We start from the raw sequence: 19,658 nt of genomic DNA on the forward strand, positions 1-19,658 counted from the left end.
GCACGTAGAAGTTTTAGCTGTTCCATTAAATGCACTGTTTAGGTCCTTTAAAATGACAGAAAGAATTCCTGTTTCCAAGGAAAGATACTGTTGTGTTTTAGTTTGTGGTCATCGCTCCTGGAAATTGGGATTAGGAGTGGGTGCTGGGTCTGGAGATGCAGAGAGGGACCTGGCTGCCCACCAGGGAGGGATTTGGGTTCCAGGTGCCCCTCTGTGGTTGGAGTTTCCCATCAGGGACTGGTTGGGGGTGTGTGTGGTTCCCTCTGTGCAGCACAGGGAGCTCAGGGACGTGTGTGTTCCTTGTCCAGCAGAGGCTCTGGGGCTCAGAGAGGCACCTTGCCTGTCCAAGGTGTCTGAATGTCTCTATTATTCCCTTGCCACTGCCACCAGAGCAGAGCTGAGCAGGCAGTGGGTGTGGGGGATGTTCCCTGGTCCCTGCCCAGGGTCTGTGCCAGGGGAGCTGCACAGACACACGAGTGGGTGAGGGCACAGGGCAGGGGGTGACCTTCACCAGCAGCCCCCACTGAGACAGGGGCTGGGGACAATCTGCAGCTCTGTCACAATCCTGTAAAATGTACAAATAATGTCAACTTCAAAGCACTCTGTACCCAGAGCTAAGAGGGGCTGACAAGCGTCTGAAAGAGAGCATTATCCCCATTTTACAGATGAAAGGGAGTCACACAGAGAATCAAAGTCAAGATTAGATTAATAGGCATTGATGCCAGAGGAGCTATTATGTCTTGTCTGGCATCTGGCAGAACAGAGCGGAGAATTTCACACAGATTGCTCCATTAAATCCCCAACCTCTGTTTTGGGCTTAGAAAGAGACCCCCAGAGCTGACACAAAGACACTGCACCATCTTCAAGCAAGTTGCTTGTGGGGCACTAGTGGAAGTTCACATCATATCCCAGTATGAGTTTATTTAACTTCCTGCTGCCTCATTTAGTTTTGTTTGAATAATATTATCAAGAGGCCCACACACCACCCAAAATTTCCTTTGCATTTCTGCTCCCCAGAGACAATTATCAAGCTGATGCTTCTCCAGCTGCATGGGGAAGACAAGGGGCAAAAGGTGCAAGTTGCACTGGGAGAGTTTTCATCTTGATATGAAAAAGAATTGGTTTTTTTGACTCAGTGAGAATAATCAATCACTGGAGCAGTGGCAGAGTCCCCAGCCCTGGAGGTTTACAGGATTTACCTGGGCAGGGCTCTGGGTAATCTCATCTGGGCTCCCTTTCCCACGAGAGGTTGGCTCACGTGATCTTTTGAGGTCCCTTCCAACCTGGGCTGTTCTGTGATTCCACGAAAAATGTTTCGTGGAGAGAAACTGGCTTAAAGGGTGTGTTGGATCAGGTCTTGGAGACCAGCTCCTGCTCCAGTTAAAGTTGATTTTCCCAGTTTCCCTGCTGAGAAGTGATTTGGGTCTTTCAAAATGACACGGTCTATTCTAAACTGTCAGTTCCGTGGCATTTTCCTCTACATCTCTGCTTGATGTGTGATTATATTGCAGTTCATCAGCCAGGTTTATTAGTGGACTTAATTGGATTGCATTAGCTGGCATTTAAGCCATCCAAACCAGTCGAGAATGCAATCAATTAAAACATCCAAACACATTAATGGTGCAGACACAGGGCAATCTATGTAGATGGCTAATTACCTGTTTACTTCAGTAAGCAGGTTTTATTGCCCAAGAATGGACAAATGATGCATGAGAAGAAAAGAAACAACATTGCAAGAATACTGTTGGCAAGGCTGCAAAAAATAAGAAAATGGCAGGGTATAATTGTCTCTATTGTTAAACTCTGCAGTGAAAGAACAAACCCTACACCGTGACAGGCACTCAGAGGTGTTCCTAATCATTTAAGATTTTCATGGGAGTTCTAGAGAACACAGTGAGTGTATTACCAGGGTTGGAATGTCTCATAATGGGACATCTGAGCTTTCTAAGCAATCAAGATGCTCGGTGAGATGGTCATTTTAAAGTGGGAAAATACTAATCCCTGTCAGTTTTTCATTTCATCCACTACTGATCTGGATCCAAACCTGGGGCTCCCTCGTGGCTGGAGGTCCCTGTCCCTCACCCTGGGTGAGGTGTGGTTGGTGGCTGGTGCTGGGCATCTGCAGCACTGACCTGGAGAGGGAAGCCCAACTGAGGGGCACAACAAAATGGAAACCAAGGACTGGAATGGGATCATTAACATCCTCCTGTGCTTCCTGCTCCCTCCTACAACCCCCCTCTGGCTTTGCAGCTACATTTTCTCATTGACTGTGACACAGCTCAGAACGAGCCCCACAGACTGATTATCAGACACTGCTCCTAATTTCCTTTACAGTCCCCGGGGAAATTCCTGTGCTCGTTTATTCTCTGCAGCTCCTGGCTTTTTGGGATTGTGCAGGGAACATACAGACACAAAAATGATTGGGTTGGGTGGTGAGCCAGTCCCAAAGCCACAGCTGATGTGGCAGGGTTTGCTCTGCACACAGGACAGGTCCTCGGGGGCTGTTGGGAACACAGGGGTGGGCTTGCCAGAGCCTCAGGGAGGTTTTGGCCATGCATCATGTGCCCAAGATAAACTCTGGAAGGGAAGAGAACTGAAAATGAAATGGTTACAAGTGTCTCAGGTGTGTAGGTTCCACACTTGACCCGAGGTGTGGCACCAGGCTGTGACATCAGGGAGGGCCAGGACTGGCCTTTGTCCCTCTCTCAGTGAGAAACCAAAAATAACATCACTAATCATGGCTGGTTTCCACTCTCTGCTGCCATACTTTGGGACTGGCTCATGTTCTCTAACCTCACCATTTGGGTGACAATTCCTTCTCCCCTGCCCTCATAGGTCCCCACCTTCTGAGTGCCACAGACACCAATATCAGCTGTCGGCCTTCCACCCTCCAAGCACTTTTTGGAGCAAATAAACCAATGCTCCTGTGCTTGGGGTGTCAGAGTTGCACACAGGTGAGCTCTGCAGCATTCCTTGGCATCCTGCAGAAAAAGTCACTCCTGGAACACAGAGCAGGAGCAGGAGGAGAAAGAGTCTTCTGAATCCCACAGCTTTGGGATGCTGTGCCTGCTAAATAATGAGTCATTTTTCTTCAGGTGCCACTGAGAAATGGCCAACTGAACCAGCAGATTCCAGCACAGACCAGTTTATCTGAAACACGGCTGAAATAGCCGAGGCTGCAAAGGCAGAGCACCCTGGCAGTGATAATTCCATGTCACACATCAAATTGATGGTGGCAGCGGCTCCTCGGAGCTCTGGCAAATTGGAAATGGCTCAGTGCAGCAGCAGGGCCATGATAACACAGTTCATCTTCTGCAGGGAAATGATAGTAAAAGAAATGGCTTTTGGATTAGCTGTCATTAAAGTGAAACATCTGCCTCTGCAAGTGGAGTGCAGTGTCCTCACCCAGGCACAGGGAAGCTCATTAACGTGCCTGGGTTTGCATGGCCCTGAGCCAGGGCCACACTTCCACAGGCTCCAGGGCTGGGGAGCACAAGGGCTCAGGCTGAAAGTCAGGAAGACGAATTCCCAGGAGATGTGTCAGCTTCTGAAGCAGTTGCAGAAGTTGGCTGATTGTTCAGACTCTCTCGGTACCCGGGAGCACATAACCAAGTGAAATGGGAAAAATAAACGGGAGCGACAGGATTTTAGAGGAAATGAAACCTTTCGAGGTCACAAAAGCTCAAAGTTTAGCTCTGTCTGAACTCGAGGAACAGCTTCCAGCCAAACAGTTGATTCCAAACACTTTGCCATCATTTCTGAGCTGTTCTTTGCCTGCTGGACTGCAGAGCATGAGGTCAGGAAACTTTACTAGTCTGACTGTGGGATGCAAATATTCTCACACCTGATTTTCCTTTTCTGTGCTTAGAAGGAATGTTGGATACCTCAGAGAGGCAAAACTGGCAGGTAGCTGTTTGTGTAGGAGCATTCTGAGCCATGATTTCAGGTTTCTTTCGTTATTCATTACCTGGTGATGATGCACAACAAAGTCCTCTGTGTTTTAAGGTTGCAGGATACTTGAAAGGAACAAAATTCGTGGAGAGCAAAGAATTATTTGTTAGTGTCTGTATAGAGCTCTGAGTTGAATAAACTACAGGTATTTAACCTTTCCTTGGGATGGCTGTAGCTTCAAGCTGGATTACAAACAGGTATCCAGTTTCAGTATTTGTTAGGCTGCAGTCTCTTCCTGATTACATTAGTCTTGATTCACATAAATATATTTGCATTCTTCACAGTTTTGTAGCATTTACAGCACCAAGCCATAAGGGTATGTCCTAAAGCACTAAAGACTCTCTATATAGAGTCCCTTTTTTAAGTATTCAAACATGCACAAAGTGAGGGATGGGTCTCAAAGCAGTTGGAAGCAGCTCCACAATCTCCACAAACTGCAGCTTAACATTAAAGAAACCTACAGAAATGATCACTGCAGGTCTTTTTAGCCAGATTCTTCAACCTGAAAGAAGTGGAAACAATAGCATCTTGATGTCAAACAGGGGGGAAAGTACTCATCAGTGTCACTGGGATTAAAATCAAAGTAACTCTTCTTGAATTTGAAGGGAAAGAAGCCCAGTCTCAGCTGTGCTCTTAGGGCAGAAAAGGAACATGCAGAGAGGGAAAATGAGATGGGAGATGGAAGGTTACAGATGATGTCAGCGCTCTGGGGTTGATTGCATGGCTGCTGAATGAAGTTTCACTCTGGATTGTTGCCTTTGAGACAACAATATAACAAAAAAGAAAAGGCTCCCTCTCCCTTTCATCCCAATCAAAGCAGGAGAGCAGTTCTCAGCAGTGCTTTGATCTTTGTTTTCAATAGTAGTTTCTGTTTTTCTCCGTGGTTGTATTATCACACTCCAAAAACATCAGGGGAAGTCACTTGGAGAAGCCAAAACAAACAGAGGAGGTGGTTGTTTTGGGTCCCACCTTGTTTCCTCTGTGGGAACCCTCCTGAGCTGAGGGTCCCCCTTGCACAGGTGAACCCCCTGGATGTACCAGCACTAAATTTGGGGTGTCCCCAAGTCCACCTGTCCCTGCCAGTGACGAAACCAGACACATGACAACAGGCAAACCCCTTCTGAGCATTCCAGAGGCTGATTCCTGTGCTGTTCCCTGTGGATGAGGAGGGATGAGGGAGTGCTGCAGCACTGAGAGCAGTCCCAGCAGCAGCACCTTGGCTGCTGCCTCCAACCCCAGCTCCTGCCGCACATGGGCCAGTCTTGGTGAGTTCATGCTCCAGCTTTGGTGCTTGAATATCCAGGAATGTGAAGGATGGTGTTTAGCACCTCTGGCAAACACCCCTACAGAGAGATTATTCCATTATCTGCTCTGGCAAACAGAGACACAGGATCTGGCAGCCCCAGGTGAAGTCTGGAGTCCGGCTGCCTGTGTGTCCCAGATAACAGGGCAGGACTCCCAGGACTGGGTATCTCATCTCTGTTGAGTCTCATCCTTCATATTATCTATTGTTTTACTGTTCCCTGGGCCAGTAAAACAGTTTACTTGGCATCTGTGCTGCTCCACTACGCAGTATTGGTGCTGATCAGTGCCTTTGACAAGGGCAGAGCCTTCCATCCAGGAAGGAGGAGGTCAGGAGAGGGGTGTTACACACATGGTGTTACATCAATAACAAAAGTTATTTTTGACTGATCTTTTTGACTGGCCCATAAAAGTAAGGCCACTTAATTGAATAGTATGTGTTAAAGCTAATCAAATGTCATGGAAATACATGATTATTATTCATAAACTGCAAGCCATTTGAATGATTTCCTTCACTAGGACTGGAACACCTGTGTTAGAGTTAGTTCAGTTTAGCCAGAAGAAAGCTTTCTTCCCAAAGGGGAGTTTACATAACCCACAATAATTTTGAAATAATTTTAAAGAACTGTGAATACTGCAACTCCCTTTTTCTCCCCATGGCTCTCTTGGTCAGTTTTGCTTCACCACCTGAAACTTTCTACTTCTCTAATCCTGCTCGGTGTCACATCTGTTGCGTATTTATCACAAGCTCCTCATCTTTCCCTCGCTCCTGCAGCCTCACAAACAAACCACGCAGCAACCAGAGAGCGGAAAATCCCCAGGCAGGGAGATCAGTGGATGCTGCAGCCCAACGCCTCCCTCCTCAGCCTCATCCTCAGCCTCTGCAGCTCGGGGTTTTTATCAATCTGCAGCCCGTAGTCCGTGACCTCCCAGGCCTCTCGGTACCGCCGCCCTTGGAGGCTGTGCTGTGCCGTGCTGTGGAAGGCCCTGGCCAAGGCCTGGCTGCCGGGGCGCTCCGCGATGCTGCCCAGGGCTGCGGGCTGGTCCAGCCGCAGGGCCTGCATGTACTGCTGGACTGCTGCCTCCTCCTGCCCCATGGCCAGCAGCAGCAGGCCCCTGGAGCACAGATCCCGCGCCCGTGTCCTCGGGCTGTGCCCACCGTGCCCCTGGATCACGGCGTCCATGTCTGCCAGGGCCCGCTGGTGCTGCCCCAGCAGCCCGAGGCACTTGGCCCTGCGGCGCAGGGAGCGCGGGCAGGCCCCGCTGGCCACCACGGCCAGGGACAGGAACCCCAGGGCCTTCTCGTACTGCTGCCCTTCCAGCAGCACCTGGCCCTGCTGGGCTGCCACCTGCGGGGACAAAAAGACTTCAGGTTAGGTACCGAGTGGAAAAAACCCAGGAGAACGTCCGGGCTGGACAGGTCACACGCACAGACACCGAAAAAGCTTAGGTGTTTTTCAAAAGTTGTGGTTGCACCCAGTTGGAGGATTAACCCCATTCTCTGGTTTTGCCTGCAGGTGTAAAACTCTTGGATCACTTGCTGTTATCTCAGGAGTTTCTGAACACCCCCATCCTGACAGGAGGGGGGAGCCAGGTGGGGGTCGGGCTCTTCTCCCAGGCAGAGATCAGTAAGACAAGAGGGTTCGGTCTTCAACTGTGCCAGGGGAGGTTTAGGTTGGATATTGGGAAGAATTTCTTTCCAGAGAGGGTAATCAGACATCAGAATAGGCTGCCCAGGGAAGTGGTGGATTCTCCATCCCTGGAGGTGTTTAAGATGAGACTGGATGTGGCATCAGTGCCATGGTCTGGGAACCACAGCGGGGTTGGATCAAGGGTTGGACTTGATAATCTGGGAGGTCACTTCCAACCCACCTGATCCTATGATTCTCTGATTCTCTGATTCTGCAACTCTTTGTTCCTGCATGTTTGCCTAAAAGTTTGTCAGAATTTCCTCTGAATTCGTTGATGTTCCTCAGGAATGATGAACAAAAAGCCGAAGGGACCAACCTCCCCACAAATATCTTCATGTGCTAATAACAAAGGTTTTGGTCTCTACCAAAGTTTACCGAAGCTGGAGGGTAAAAAGGCCATCTGATGTCTGTGCTAATCGTTAATCTGGAGTGCAAGTGAATTCTCTGCCCCTGTCTGAAGGGAAAAACAACAACAGGAAAATAGAGAAGGCAGAAAGAGCCACATAATTTTTAGGTTCAGGGAGGTCAATAAAGAAAACTCCATTAGAATTATTTGCCTCAAATGGATTTCTCATTATTTCCCTTTATTGGTAATAAATAAAGCTTTTAAGGTGCTGCAGCAGAGTGAATATTTAAGTTATAAACAAGGCTGCCACCAGCAGTGGGGTCTTACAAAAGGCTGAGCCAAACAGCAAAGGATAAATATTTTCATCTCTCTCATTTTGTGGGATAACACTTCCTTTTGGATGCTTGTGGCCTCCCAGAACCCAGTTAGCCCAGGCACTGTCTCAGGAGCCCCAGTGGACAGCCAGGTCAGGCCTCCCAGTCTCTTTATGTGCCTTTTTATCTTGGTTGACTTCGATTAGAATTGATTGTTGTTGAACAGGACCGAGGAAAACAGCTCTGGATGAGAGGGGTCAGTGTTGCAGGGCAGGTCTGAGCACCTCGTGTGAGAGCAGTGGCAGGAATACTTTAGCCACTCCTAATGGTTTGGGAGGAATTCCACCCCAGTTATTTTGGTATAATGCACAGAATATATATCATAATATACGTATATTTTGCTATTTTGCTATATAAATGTAAAATCCTTTATATAGTCATATTTATTAGAGAATCTCTCAGCTTCCACATGTGGAAATAGCAGTGGGACCTCTCCTCAGTCAGGGTCAATCCCTGGCTTTAACAGTTCTGGCTGTAAATTGTGAGGCAGCCTGTCCAAACCCGCCTCAGATACCTGTACATACATTTAAAGAGCAGCAAGTTTAGTTTGTGCTTTGAACCGTATTTAAGACAACCAGTCAATGCAAGTGTTTCCTCAGTGGCAGGGTTTTAGCAAGGGGTCAAAGTGGAATTGCAGCTGGCAACAGAAGATTTTTTTTCCCCCTAGAAATTCCAAAGTTCTAGATCACATTGTTCCAGAGAACACAGTGCAATCCTCAAAACACCTTGTGTTTGTGTAGTTAAATTGTCATTTTCAGTGTTTAAAGTGCATTTGTTGTCTCAAAGGCAGAAGAAACCACGATTTTTGTTGTTCTGCTGTGTGACTAACCTAATGCTGAAGGTTTCAGCAGCGTTTTGGGTTACTGCACCCATCCAATATCGCATTTATTAACTGAGCCACTGCTTCCATTTCTTCACATTTCCCTGGGAGTCCCCAAAGTGAGCAAGCCACAGGATTCTGCATTTCTTGCCGGACTTGGGGGAAAAAATTATTCAAAATTGTCAGTAAATGTTTCACCTTGGGCTAAGGGTCTAATTCCATCACAGACCATACAGTTTTAGAAACCATTTTTGTGGGGGTCTGGGTGTCCTCTAGCATGTCCACAGCTCTGAGGATCCAGAGAGGAGTTGGGAACCTCTGACTTAGGAAACCAAAGAGTTGAAGCTGCACCAGCAGCAGCAAACTCCCTTCCTGTGACCTTTTGCAGCTTAATAAATCTTTCAGATTCCTATTCCCATGGGGCTCTCCCAGTTGTTTACAAATTTCTTAGCGTGGGACCCCTTAGACTATAAATAAATGGGAGAATTTTCTTGCTTTGTTTTTCATGGAAAAAACTGAGTACATCAAGGAGCTCTCTCCTTCCTCCACCCTTTCCTATTCAGCTTATGGGGGATTATTTTTAGCCCTTCAGACCAGACTCCAGGGCAATGATGACACGTTTCTAGAACCTCCAAACACTCTAAAACAATGTGGCAGAAATGCTGCTGTGCTGGAGTGCTGAGACTGAGGGCTGGGTGTTAAACCATCCACTCTGCTTTGCTGCAGCCTCCTCACCTGTGAGATGGGAGTGACAGAAAGAACAGCCTCTCCCAGGGTGTGGCTGGGAGCCATGGCAAAGCAAGGCCATCGTTTTGGCACTAATTCCTCCTGTAAATGTATTTTTTCTTTTACTGAGATATTCCTTTCGCTCCCAAACTGGAACAACCTTGCAGGAAAAAGGAAGTGCTGCTGGGAAGGGCTTTGAGACACCAGGCAGGTGAATGAACCAGTTCCTTCCCCACCCCAGAAAGTAAACACTTATTGTCACAAAATGCATAGAAAAAGACCCAGGTGCTCGAGCTCAAATGTTCACTCAGTTGAGCAAGAGCAGAATATAAAAGAGACTAATGTTTTCTTTTCAAACTTCTAACACTGGTATCGAGTTCCAGTTTTGAAATAAGTCCCGTCACCCCTTTTCTCTCAAGTTTCCAGAGAAATCTTTCATTTCTCTATTTCAAGGCAGAAACAAAGAGCCTCTCCCATTTTAAAGGCTTCACTCACCCGTGGCACCAGTGGGTTCTGACACAGCAGTGCAGTTTAAGCTATAGAAAAAGCAGTTTGGAGGTTGTTTGGTTTTTTTTCCCCCCCTTCTCTTTCTTCTTCTCTTATTGACAGCACAAGAATATCCCTCCTGTGTTGTTTCACAAAGCAGCACGGGTGGATTTAGCTGAGAGACTTCCCCACAGAAGGAGCGATGTGGCAGCAAGGGAAATTCAGCTGTAAAATGCATCTTCATTTACAGACACCTCCTCAGGGCCTCCACAGTCACAGTCTCAGCTGCACCTTTATCAGCTTTCCAAAGTGGAAGATTGCAAATTGGCTCCGAAACCTTCCAACTCTCCCCCATAAGACTGAACTTTTTACATTATTCAGGAGAGAGGGGCTCTTTTCTCTGTAATGGGGCACGTCTGGGGACTGGTAAATTAATACTTGTTTACTTATATCCTCCTGCTGTTTTGTTAAAATACATCCCAAGTACTCCCCTCGATGCATTAAGTGTGTCAGCATGTTGTTTGTTTTATAACCTGGGAGAGAGCATAACAATATAAGTTCTCACCAGGGTGCACACCAGCCCCAAATTGAATCAAAGGAAGCAAACTGCTTCTCAGAGCACAGAGCTTCTGGGTAATCAGAATTGCAGATGCTTGACTGAGTGTTAAAACTCCTCACCATCAATCTCAACTTCTCCTGTCTTATTATTGGAGATTCTTTCTCGGAGCTGGGTGAACTTTGGGGGAGAAATTTGAAAAAAAAATGCCTGATAATACATATTTGGGTGGGCTGGAGCAATATGGGTGGGCTGGAGCAATATCATTGCTGTGCCCAATAGTTTTAGCTAAGGAAACCAACCTCAAAGGCCAGTAATGTTATACAAATGTGAATATAAAGGTCTTCCCCCACACTGCTGCTCACGACAAGGCAGGGAAAAATGTCTACAGCCTGATTTTGGCTCCCATTTCTTTCCCCACAGGCGTGGATCAAGAAGAGGGTTGTACCTGAGTGAGCTGCTGCTGCTGCTTGGTGTCCACGAAGCTCAGGAGAAATTCCAGCTCCCTTTCATCTCTCTGGGCCAGGGCACTGAGCGAGTGAGCTGCTCCTGCCACATTGCTCCTCTTCAGCTGCAGCACAGCCAGTCGTGCCCTGGCAGAGTCCTCAGTGGGGCAGTGGCCAAATGCTGCCTGGAGGTGGGTCAGGGCCTCCTCACACCTCCCTGTGGGGTGACACCAGCACAAGCTGCATAACCCATTCCATGGGGGGGGAGACACCGAGGAAATTCCCTAAAGCAGGATTTAGGGAGCCTGTCCACAGCCCACACCTAAAGGTGTTAATTACTTCAAACTCCTTCCCAGAACATTTCCAGGCTTCTCTCAAGAAGTGCTGCCCAGAACACACTTGGCCATTGAACATTCACTTCCTTTCAACTCACTGCTCACTCAGCTGTGCCAAAGGGTTGGAACTCACCACTTGCAATCAGAACATCTGTGTAGAAGATGTGATATTGTGCAGCCTGGCAGATTCTGATCAGTGCTCTTGCAATCACCAGGAGGTCCCTGAGGGTTTCTCCCTTTGAGGTGTCTCTGGTGGCCACGAGCTGGGTCAGCGCAGCCCTGCCGTGCTGGAGGAGCCACCCAGTGAGCAGCTCTTGGGCTTCACCCTTCAGGGACAGGATTGCTGGGATCACTGCTCCTGCCTCCACCTTCAGTGCCGAGATCAGATCTTGCACTGCCTCCTATGGAAAAACAACACCAAGAAATGGAACAGAAGCAATAACTAAATATTGATAATTTGTTCTCTCAGGTGCTTTCAGTTCTCTGCTGTCCCACAGAAACTCTTTGCTCTGCCCTGTCCTTGTCCTGCATCTTTTCCATTTGCAAAGCTGGTAGAAGGGCAGAGAAGCAGGTTTGGATGGCTGTTTGCAAAGTGTTTGGAACTCCTTGGGTTATCACTGAAAATCATGACTAAGGTTTAGCTTTCCTCCCTCTGCTTGGGAAAACAGATTAGTGATGTCAGGTGGGCTGCTTATACACCCAGCCCAAACCAGTGCCTTTCACTGCCCAAATTCTGTGAGAAACTTTAATTCATGACAAACTCTGGGATGCCTTGCACTGATGTTGTTTAACACCCTCAGAATAACCCCCAGGAAATCAGCACAGTGGAAGTACCTTCTGCTGCCTCAGAGCGAGGAAAACGAACCCTCGGCCGCTCAGAGCCTGCACGTTCCTGGGATCCTCCTTCAGGACGGCATTGAAGTCAAAAATAGCAGTTTTCATCTGCCCCAGGCGCCCGTAGCACCGAGCCCTGCTGAGGAGACAATCCCCAGCACCACCACCTAGGGACAGGGATGCAGCCACAGTCACTCAGGGATACCCACAGGGAGCCAGAGAAAAATTCCACTTTGCCTGAGGATACTTGAGGAAGTGCAATGAGAGGGCTTAAGTGGAAGTTTCCTTTATTTTTGCTGCAGGTGGAATTCTTATCTCATATTATCACTTCTGAGTTGAAAGGGAAAAGTAATCCGTGTGGGGTTGGAATAGGAGCTGCACAAATGAGAGGAAAAGCTCTAAGGAGGAGATCTGTGGGGATGGGAGAGTGGAGGCACAAAGCCATTTGGCTGCTTTAATAAAGTGGAGTCAGAATCACAGAATAGTTTGGGTTGGAAGGGACCTTAAAGAGTCCAACCCCCTGCCATGGGCAGGGAAGGTACATTTTGTTTGGGATAAATGAGTAATCCAGATAGGATTGACTAATTCCCTGCCAGAATTAATATGCACTGGGATTTGGGATACTAAGCTTTTTTTTTTTCCTTTTTTTTTACTCTGCTTTCACATAAGTGCTGCCCAAATAAACACATAGAGCTGACAGTGAAAATCCTGGTCCATCCACTCCCTGGCTGCAGAGCATTTATCTTCCTGCCATCCACATGCCCCTTCTTTTCAAGGCAATTTTGATAAGGATCTTAACATGCCCAGGGTTGCAATCCATAACTGTGGCATCCCAATACTGGATGATAAATCATCAGTGCCACTGGAAATATGTTTTCATAGGAAGGTCAGCAAACGCAGCTGCCTGCAGAGATGAGCCAGCAGACAGGCTCCAAGCAATTCTGTTACAGTAATGAGCCTTTTTCTCCCTCCTGATATGCTCCAAAACTCCTGTACCAAAGGTTATTATCACTCTGGAGCTCGACCAGTTGGCTCCTATAAAGACAATCTCTATTTCTCAACAAGCATCTGTTCCAGCAGGTGGGAAGCTGATAAGCTGGAACGCAGGGGCTGTGAAATGGAACCATCTCCAAGCAATTAACAGGGTTTTTTCCATTTTCATGAGCCAGTCTCTCTTCCCCTCAGTGCTGCTGTCATAACATTTGCTCAGAGTGAAAGGCAGATTTCTATACAAACATGGTTTCACTTGGAACATGCCAGAAGCATTCCAGCCTCAGCCTGAGCTCTCTCCTCGGGAAAAGCTGGGACAGGGATCCCATGTAAGTGGCTGCACTCACTCTTTGAGCTTTCTGGCAGGTGAAGAAGAGGGGCTGACATCCCTGCAGAACTGAACTGAACACTTGCAACCCATTTCAAGGAATTCACAGATTGTTCACTTATTATTTAGTGTTTTATTGCACCTTTTCATGGTGCAGATGACCCTGCTGTTCCAGTCTTCTCTTTGGGGAGGTGGCAGATAAGAACTGGCTGGACATTTTGTCCCACCCACTGATCTGATTTCCCCTAGAAATCCATCTCCATTGGTACCTTGATGCCCTACCTGCAGCAATAATTGCACAGGACAGGTAGGCAATGGCCTCTTTGATGTGAACATCCTCCTGTTGGCTCTCCAGGATGGCCAGTGCTTGGAAATGGCAGTGGGTTTGCATCAGCTTCCTGTCCTCGGCCTGGAAAATGTCCATGATGGGCAGGAGGCAGGAGGTATCTCCAGTCCTGATCACTCTCTGTAGTAGCTTAACAATGGAAGAGAGAAAGGCAGCAGAGGAAGACTTGCATGAGGAGGTGTGGAGTTGTGTTAAACCACCTGGTCAGATCAGTTTGCTCCCACCCAGCACTTGCCCACCTTCCCCTGGGGGCTTCTCCCAGCCACGGTCCAGCCAAGGACAGGAATCTCCTATCTAACTCCTCAGCTGGCTCTGGTGTAAATGCATGTTGGAGAAAACATCAGTTCCTGTCTTTTCTCTCCACCACTCCAGCTGTGGAAACAACTGTGGGGAAATGCCTGGTGCTGTCTGGTTTATTTTGGGCAGCATCTGCTCCAGCCTGGCAGGGAAGTGTTTGTGTAAATGCAGGTGAACCACGGAAGGGTTGCCTCAAAAATAGAACCTTTCTGTGACACAGAAGGATTCCAGTGACCCCTTTTGACTGTAAAATCAAAACTAGTGAGTAAATGGAAAGTCAGGGAAGTGCTGAGCCTTTTTTTTAGAATTGTTATTGGGAATCTGGGAAAAGTATGGAATGAAATCCACAAAGTGTTTTCCTCCTGGAAAAGGATCTTGCCTGACTTGTGGTATCTTTGCCTCCATTTACTGCAGTGAGATTCATAAGCAAGGTTTTACTGCATTTCCTATGGAAATGAATCAAAAGGTGTTTTCTACAGCAACCAGCAGGTACTGGATATTCAAATCTGAGCCAGGGAAGCCAGGACAAGAACAAAGTTATCCTGATGCACCAGACACATCCATTGAAGTTATTACTTTCTCTATTTTATTAATAGATAAAAGTGTTTGGCTTCTGACAGGCAGGTGGGATGAAAATATTTTGAAGAGAAATTTCTGGTGACGTGTGTCCCCATGCAGAACTTGCAGCAGAAGCTGCAGATAGGAATCCAACTTCCAGGGGCAGCACATGGACTCCAATAAAGCCATGTCACTCATTAATAGCCTTCCCAAAGGCAGCAAATGACACCAAACTTTTACTTTTCATAGGGAGTAGAGAAGTGGTAACAGCAAAACCTTTCTCTTTAGGGTTAGCATTTATGTGGCACTTTAAAAAATGCAATAGTTCCCTCTGATGGCAGAACCCGGGAATTCAGCTCTGCAATCCCCGGTAGGAGGATGAAACGTGCTGGAACCTCTTCCAGGGTTTCAAGCACGAGCATTAAAGGGAGAAAACTGCAGACTGATATTGGAGGCTCTGTGTCTTTCCCCGCCCTGCTCTCCAGGGTTTCGTTGGGATAATCAGTGGGGTGGCACTGCTGCCTCCTTTTCTCTGGGGGAAAATCACCAATCCCACAATATTGTCCCTGGGGGCAGGATGCTCAGTCATGCTCTGCCTGCTTAAAGTCTCTGCTGGAAAGGGAGGAATGGGCTGGATTTAGCTGAGTCCTTGTGTGTCCCTGTGCTACAGACAGAAAGTCCTGTGATTCTGATGCATCTCAGGCCTGTATTTAGATCTTAAAAGTTTTGCTAGAGGTTGAATCACCTAAACCTCACATGGGCTCCAAATTCCACTGTGTCAACAGCTCTCCCTGTTGCTGTTCCTGGAGCTTCTAACAGCAAAAAGTTCAGTTATAAAAGGACAATGCACACAAAGCACTGAGCATGAGGCTTAATTTGTAATTTCGCTGAGGTCTGGGACAGGCAGTGCCAAACCAGACAAATGTTCAGAAGGGAATGACTCTGAAGGGGAAGCTTTTCCAGGTGCTCCTTACCTGGTTTCCATCACACACAAACCCTTTCTTCAGCTGCAGCAATGCCAGCCTGGCCAGGACAGGAGCCCTTTGGGGGTTTCTGGAGAGGGCCAGCGAGAGCAGCCTGTGGGCTTCTTCTCCACGGCCCATCTGGTACAGGGCATCAGCACAGAGGATCCTGGAGGCCTCATCAGCAGTGTCCAGCTCCACCAAGAGACAGGCCAGCTGGAAAACCCCAGGGGCATCTCTGGAGGGGAAAAAACAGACACAACAAGCCACCTTCAAGGTGAGGAATCTGCCCAGCGCTGTTTGTTTTTCTGAAAATGAACCGAACTGCCCCCTGGGTACCTCTTCTTCTGGAGCATGCTCTGTCCTTCCTCTTGGAGAACTTTCAGCAGCAGTCCCCTTTGGTTCCATGGCACGTAGGACTTGATGGTGAAGACGGTTTCTTCCAGCTTTAACTGGCAGGCTGTGATGTAATCCAGGGCTGTCAGGTAAGAGCTGCCACCAGCAATGCGGATGAGCCCACGGCCACACAAGGCTTTAATGCAGCTGTTGGGATGTGGGGAATCGTGCTCAATGACCTTCTGAAAGTCCTGCAGGGCCTGCTGGTGGTCCTGGGCATGGAGGGAGCAGAACCCTCGCAGTGCCAGCAGGGTGTTGTGGTAAGTTCTCTGCTCCGCTGCCAGGAGCTGGTCACAGATGCCCAGGGCAGCCCCGGGGTGGCCCTGCAGGAGCTGGCACTCTGCCAGCCGGACACTGAGCTCCCTCTGGGACCCCGGGCAGAGCTGCAGGAGGAGCTGGATCGTCTGGATGACAGGAGGGAGCAGTTCAGCTCCATGATTGCCCCTGAGCTCGGTGCGAGCACGCACAGCCTCCCTGTACGCTGCAAACTTCCCCTCCAGGACGGTTCTAGCCTGCTCTTCAACCTTCTCAGTGTCACAGGGCGAGAAAAGCTCTTCAAAGTGTCTCCTGGCCTGGGCAGGGTTTGCAGCAAAGGCTTCTGCTAAATCCTGCATCATTTCCTGCATCCGTTCACCCAGGCAGAAATAGGCAGCAGCCCGTTCCAAGAGCAGCCCCAAAACTGCCTCATCTCTGAGCTGACCAGCTGAGAAGCCCTCGAGGGCCTTGGTACAAAGGGCTACACACTCCTGGAATTTGCCCTGTTTTAGGAGGTGAGCTGCCTGCAGCCTGCACACCCGGACATCCCCCGGTGCCACCGCAGCCAGGAAGCCATAGCAGTTGCCCAGCCACTGCTCCAAGGAACTGCAGTCTGGGCTTTCCTTCTGGCACGCTGAGAGGTAGCTGGAGAAGGCCTGGATGACCTGTGGCAGGTGCTCCCCTTGCCTGCTGCACACATGGGCCGCCGCCTCGGCCCCGTGCAGCACGAAGGCTTGGACATACCCTGCCACCCCCTCCCTGAGCCGTGTCCCCGACAGCACCGACGCCAAGGCCCTGAGCAGCAGCAGCTCCATGGGGCACCCCAGGCCAGCCTGGAGCAGGACATTGCATCTCCTCAGCACCTCCTCCGGGCGCCCTCGCCGCAGCAGGGCCTCCAGCTCGTACAGAGAGGACACCACGTTGTTGGGGCTCAGGGCGGAGAGGAAGATGGCAGCTATTCCCACACTGAGGGACACGACTGCCAGGTTCCTGCTCTGGATCCTGGGAATCTGCCCCTTGCCTTGGCACCAGCTCTCCAGAGTGGCTATGACCCGCTCCCGGAGCCTGCTGTCCATGCGGGTCACCCTCTGCTCTGCTGTGGGGGCACAGCAGCTGAAGGCAGCCAGGTAGAAGGCAGTGGCTGTGGGCAGGTCCTGCTGGGCGAGGTGCTGGTCCCCTTCCCCGCAGAGCAGGGCAGCGAGCTCCTCGGGGGACATGCTCTGCACCCTCACCAGGCAGCATCACACGTGTGACAGGGCTGGAGCCTGTACAACAGAAATCAGAGAATCACAGAATCAGAGAATCAGAGAATCAGCTGGGTTGGAAATGAGCTCCGAGATCATCAAGTCCAACCCTTGATCCAACCCCACTGTGGTTCCCAGCCCATGGCACTGATGCCACATCCAGTCTCATCTTAAAAACCCCCAGGGACAGAGAATCCACCCCTTCCCTGGGCAGCCCATTCCAATGGCTGAGCACCCTCTCTGGAAAGAAATTCTTTCTAATATCCAACCTAAACCTCCCCTGGCACAACTTGAGACCATGTCCTCTTGTCTTGCTGACAGTTGCCTGGGAAAAGAGACCAACGCCCCCCGGCTCCCCCGTCCTGTCAGGGAGTTGTAGAGAGTTGAGAGTGAGGGGCTGCAGAGCACAGGTGCTTCTACTTTACCTCCTCCCAGCTGAGGGACATGAGCAATCATGACCCTCCAGGTGCTGTGAAAAGCCAGGGGTTGGGCACTGAGAGGTTTCTTGGGGAGAACCAGCACAGAGGTTCTTAGTCTCCAGCCAGGTGAGGTTGGCTGGGAAGCAGCCACACAGCCTGGGCAGTGCTCCCTGCCCGTGGAACATTCAGGATGAGTCGGGGCTCCCACCGGGCTGTGCCCTCCCTGGCTGAGACCCCCCTGTGATGAACCTTTAACCATCGGCCGCCGGCAGCGCTGGCACGGGAGGGACGGGACCGCTCCTTCACCCCTCGCTTACCTTTTCCCCTCGCCTCGGCAAAGGAGAAGCGAACCTGCAGCGGGAAGGACGAGGCTCCTGCGGCTCACCCCTCACCTGCGCAGGTGAGGGGCCCTCGGGGGACGAGCCTGGGGCTGTGGTGGGTCCTGGAGAGGGGAGCTGGGGTGACTTGAGCTGAGCCGAGGGGAGGAGGGAGGGAGGGAGGGCAGGAGCGGGCGCTCTGTTGCCTGGAGACCGCAAACACAGCCCGGTCCGTGCGGGGATGGGCTCGGGGACGGTGCCCGCGCTTCTCCTGCCTCCTCCCGGGACACCGGGATGCGCAGGGAAAGGAGCCCGAGGGAAAGGACTCCCCTGTCTTAGGGACAAGGAGCTGCTCACCTCAGGGAAGGTAACCCAGGTTGTGACCCTCAGCAAGACAGGATATAGGGAATTACACAAACTGGGAAACTGTGGTGTAACCTACACATTTAACTTTATTTTTTAATGAGAAACCATATTTTGAAATAATAACCCTTATGTTTTAATAACAACCGTGGGTTTTGGCAGTAAATGAACTATGTTTTTAGGAGTATCCAGCCTGGCAATGTCCCTTTAAGCCAGGGCCACTCTGAAGCCCAACTCTTTCCTTCTCCATGTTCCTTGACATTCAAAAGAGGAAAAAAACCCCTCTATGATGGATGGAGATTTTTTTGACATTTTATTAAGAGTTTGCTCATTACGTTGATTTGATTACTTTCACTTTAATTACCCTAATTAGCCGTCAAGATATAATTTAGCATTGCTGTCACATCGGGCCACAGGTGATATTGCCAAAAAAGACTCGAGGGCATCAAAAGAGCCAGTTCTGAAATAAAAATCACATTAAAGGGAGCTGGGCTGATCAAACACCTCTGCCCCTCCCTGCTGGGGTTCAGGAATTGAGCTTGTGGGAATAAAACCGAGACCGGAGCCTCCAATGGATCGTGGTCCAGGCTGCAAAAATCATTACCCATAATTTGACTTTGCTGCATGACTGAGTGGGCTGGAAGTTGCTTCCAGCCACGTTTTGCCTTGTAGATCCAAAGAACGTGAGGATGGCAGTGTCCTCCATCCATCATTTCCAGCAGAAAGAGTCCTGGTTGGGTTTGAGTCCCCTGTGCTCCCTGCTACACACAGATGGTTTAGGGGATGGTGTTACAACCTGTGGGGAGGCATTGTTCTGTTGTCTTAGGGTTTTATAGCAGGTGGTATGAATACAAACAACTGTATGTTGTGTATCAAACTTCAGCTGAAATTAATTTGGGTTCCTAACTTTGGTCCTTGAAGGAGTAAGAGGAACAGCACCTAAGGAGCTTGATGCAGATGGAAAAATAGGATTTTGCTGAGGTGTGTGAGCAGAGGCCAGTGTGAAAACCTGTTGTTGTAAGTGGTGGAACCAGGGCTGTAGCTTAAAGACTCTGCAGGTTCTTCTCAAGCCACCAGACAATTTGCTGTTTGTTGTCCTGTGGGGTAGGTGTGACAAGCTCCTTTTCCAGGATCATAGAAGCACAGAGAGGGGGAAAAGTGGGGAGATGTTTATGCAAACATTAAATATTGAGTATGCTGCACGCTCATTAAATAGTAAGTATGCTACAATAGCTCCCCGTGGTGTCTCTGATTACAGATAAATTTTTAAAGGGAGGTGTGTGTGGGGGGAATAAACACAACACAAGTTTGCAAAT

At 49.3% G+C, this 19,658-nt stretch overlaps 1 protein-coding gene across 1 annotated transcript; it reads right to left on the reverse strand.

Annotated features, from left to right (window-relative positions):
* Positions 1–5,472: 5,472 nt before the first annotated feature.
* Positions 5,473–17,216, reverse strand: TTC34 (tetratricopeptide repeat domain 34). Its single transcript, XM_017831148.1, is given in 7 exon segments — positions 5,473–6,602; positions 10,701–10,915; positions 11,167–11,434; positions 11,868–12,034; positions 13,468–13,660; positions 15,361–15,586; positions 15,619–17,216. Coding segments are annotated over 7 exon segments (3,186 nt in total). The 3' UTR covers positions 5,473–6,083.
* Positions 17,217–19,658: the final 2,442 nt, after the last annotated feature.

Source organism: Lepidothrix coronata, unplaced genomic scaffold (assembly GCF_001604755.1).
Source record: "Lepidothrix coronata isolate B3197 unplaced genomic scaffold, Lepidothrix_coronata-1.0 Scaffold188, whole genome shotgun sequence".
NCBI lineage: Eukaryota > Metazoa > Chordata > Aves > Passeriformes > Pipridae > Lepidothrix > Lepidothrix coronata.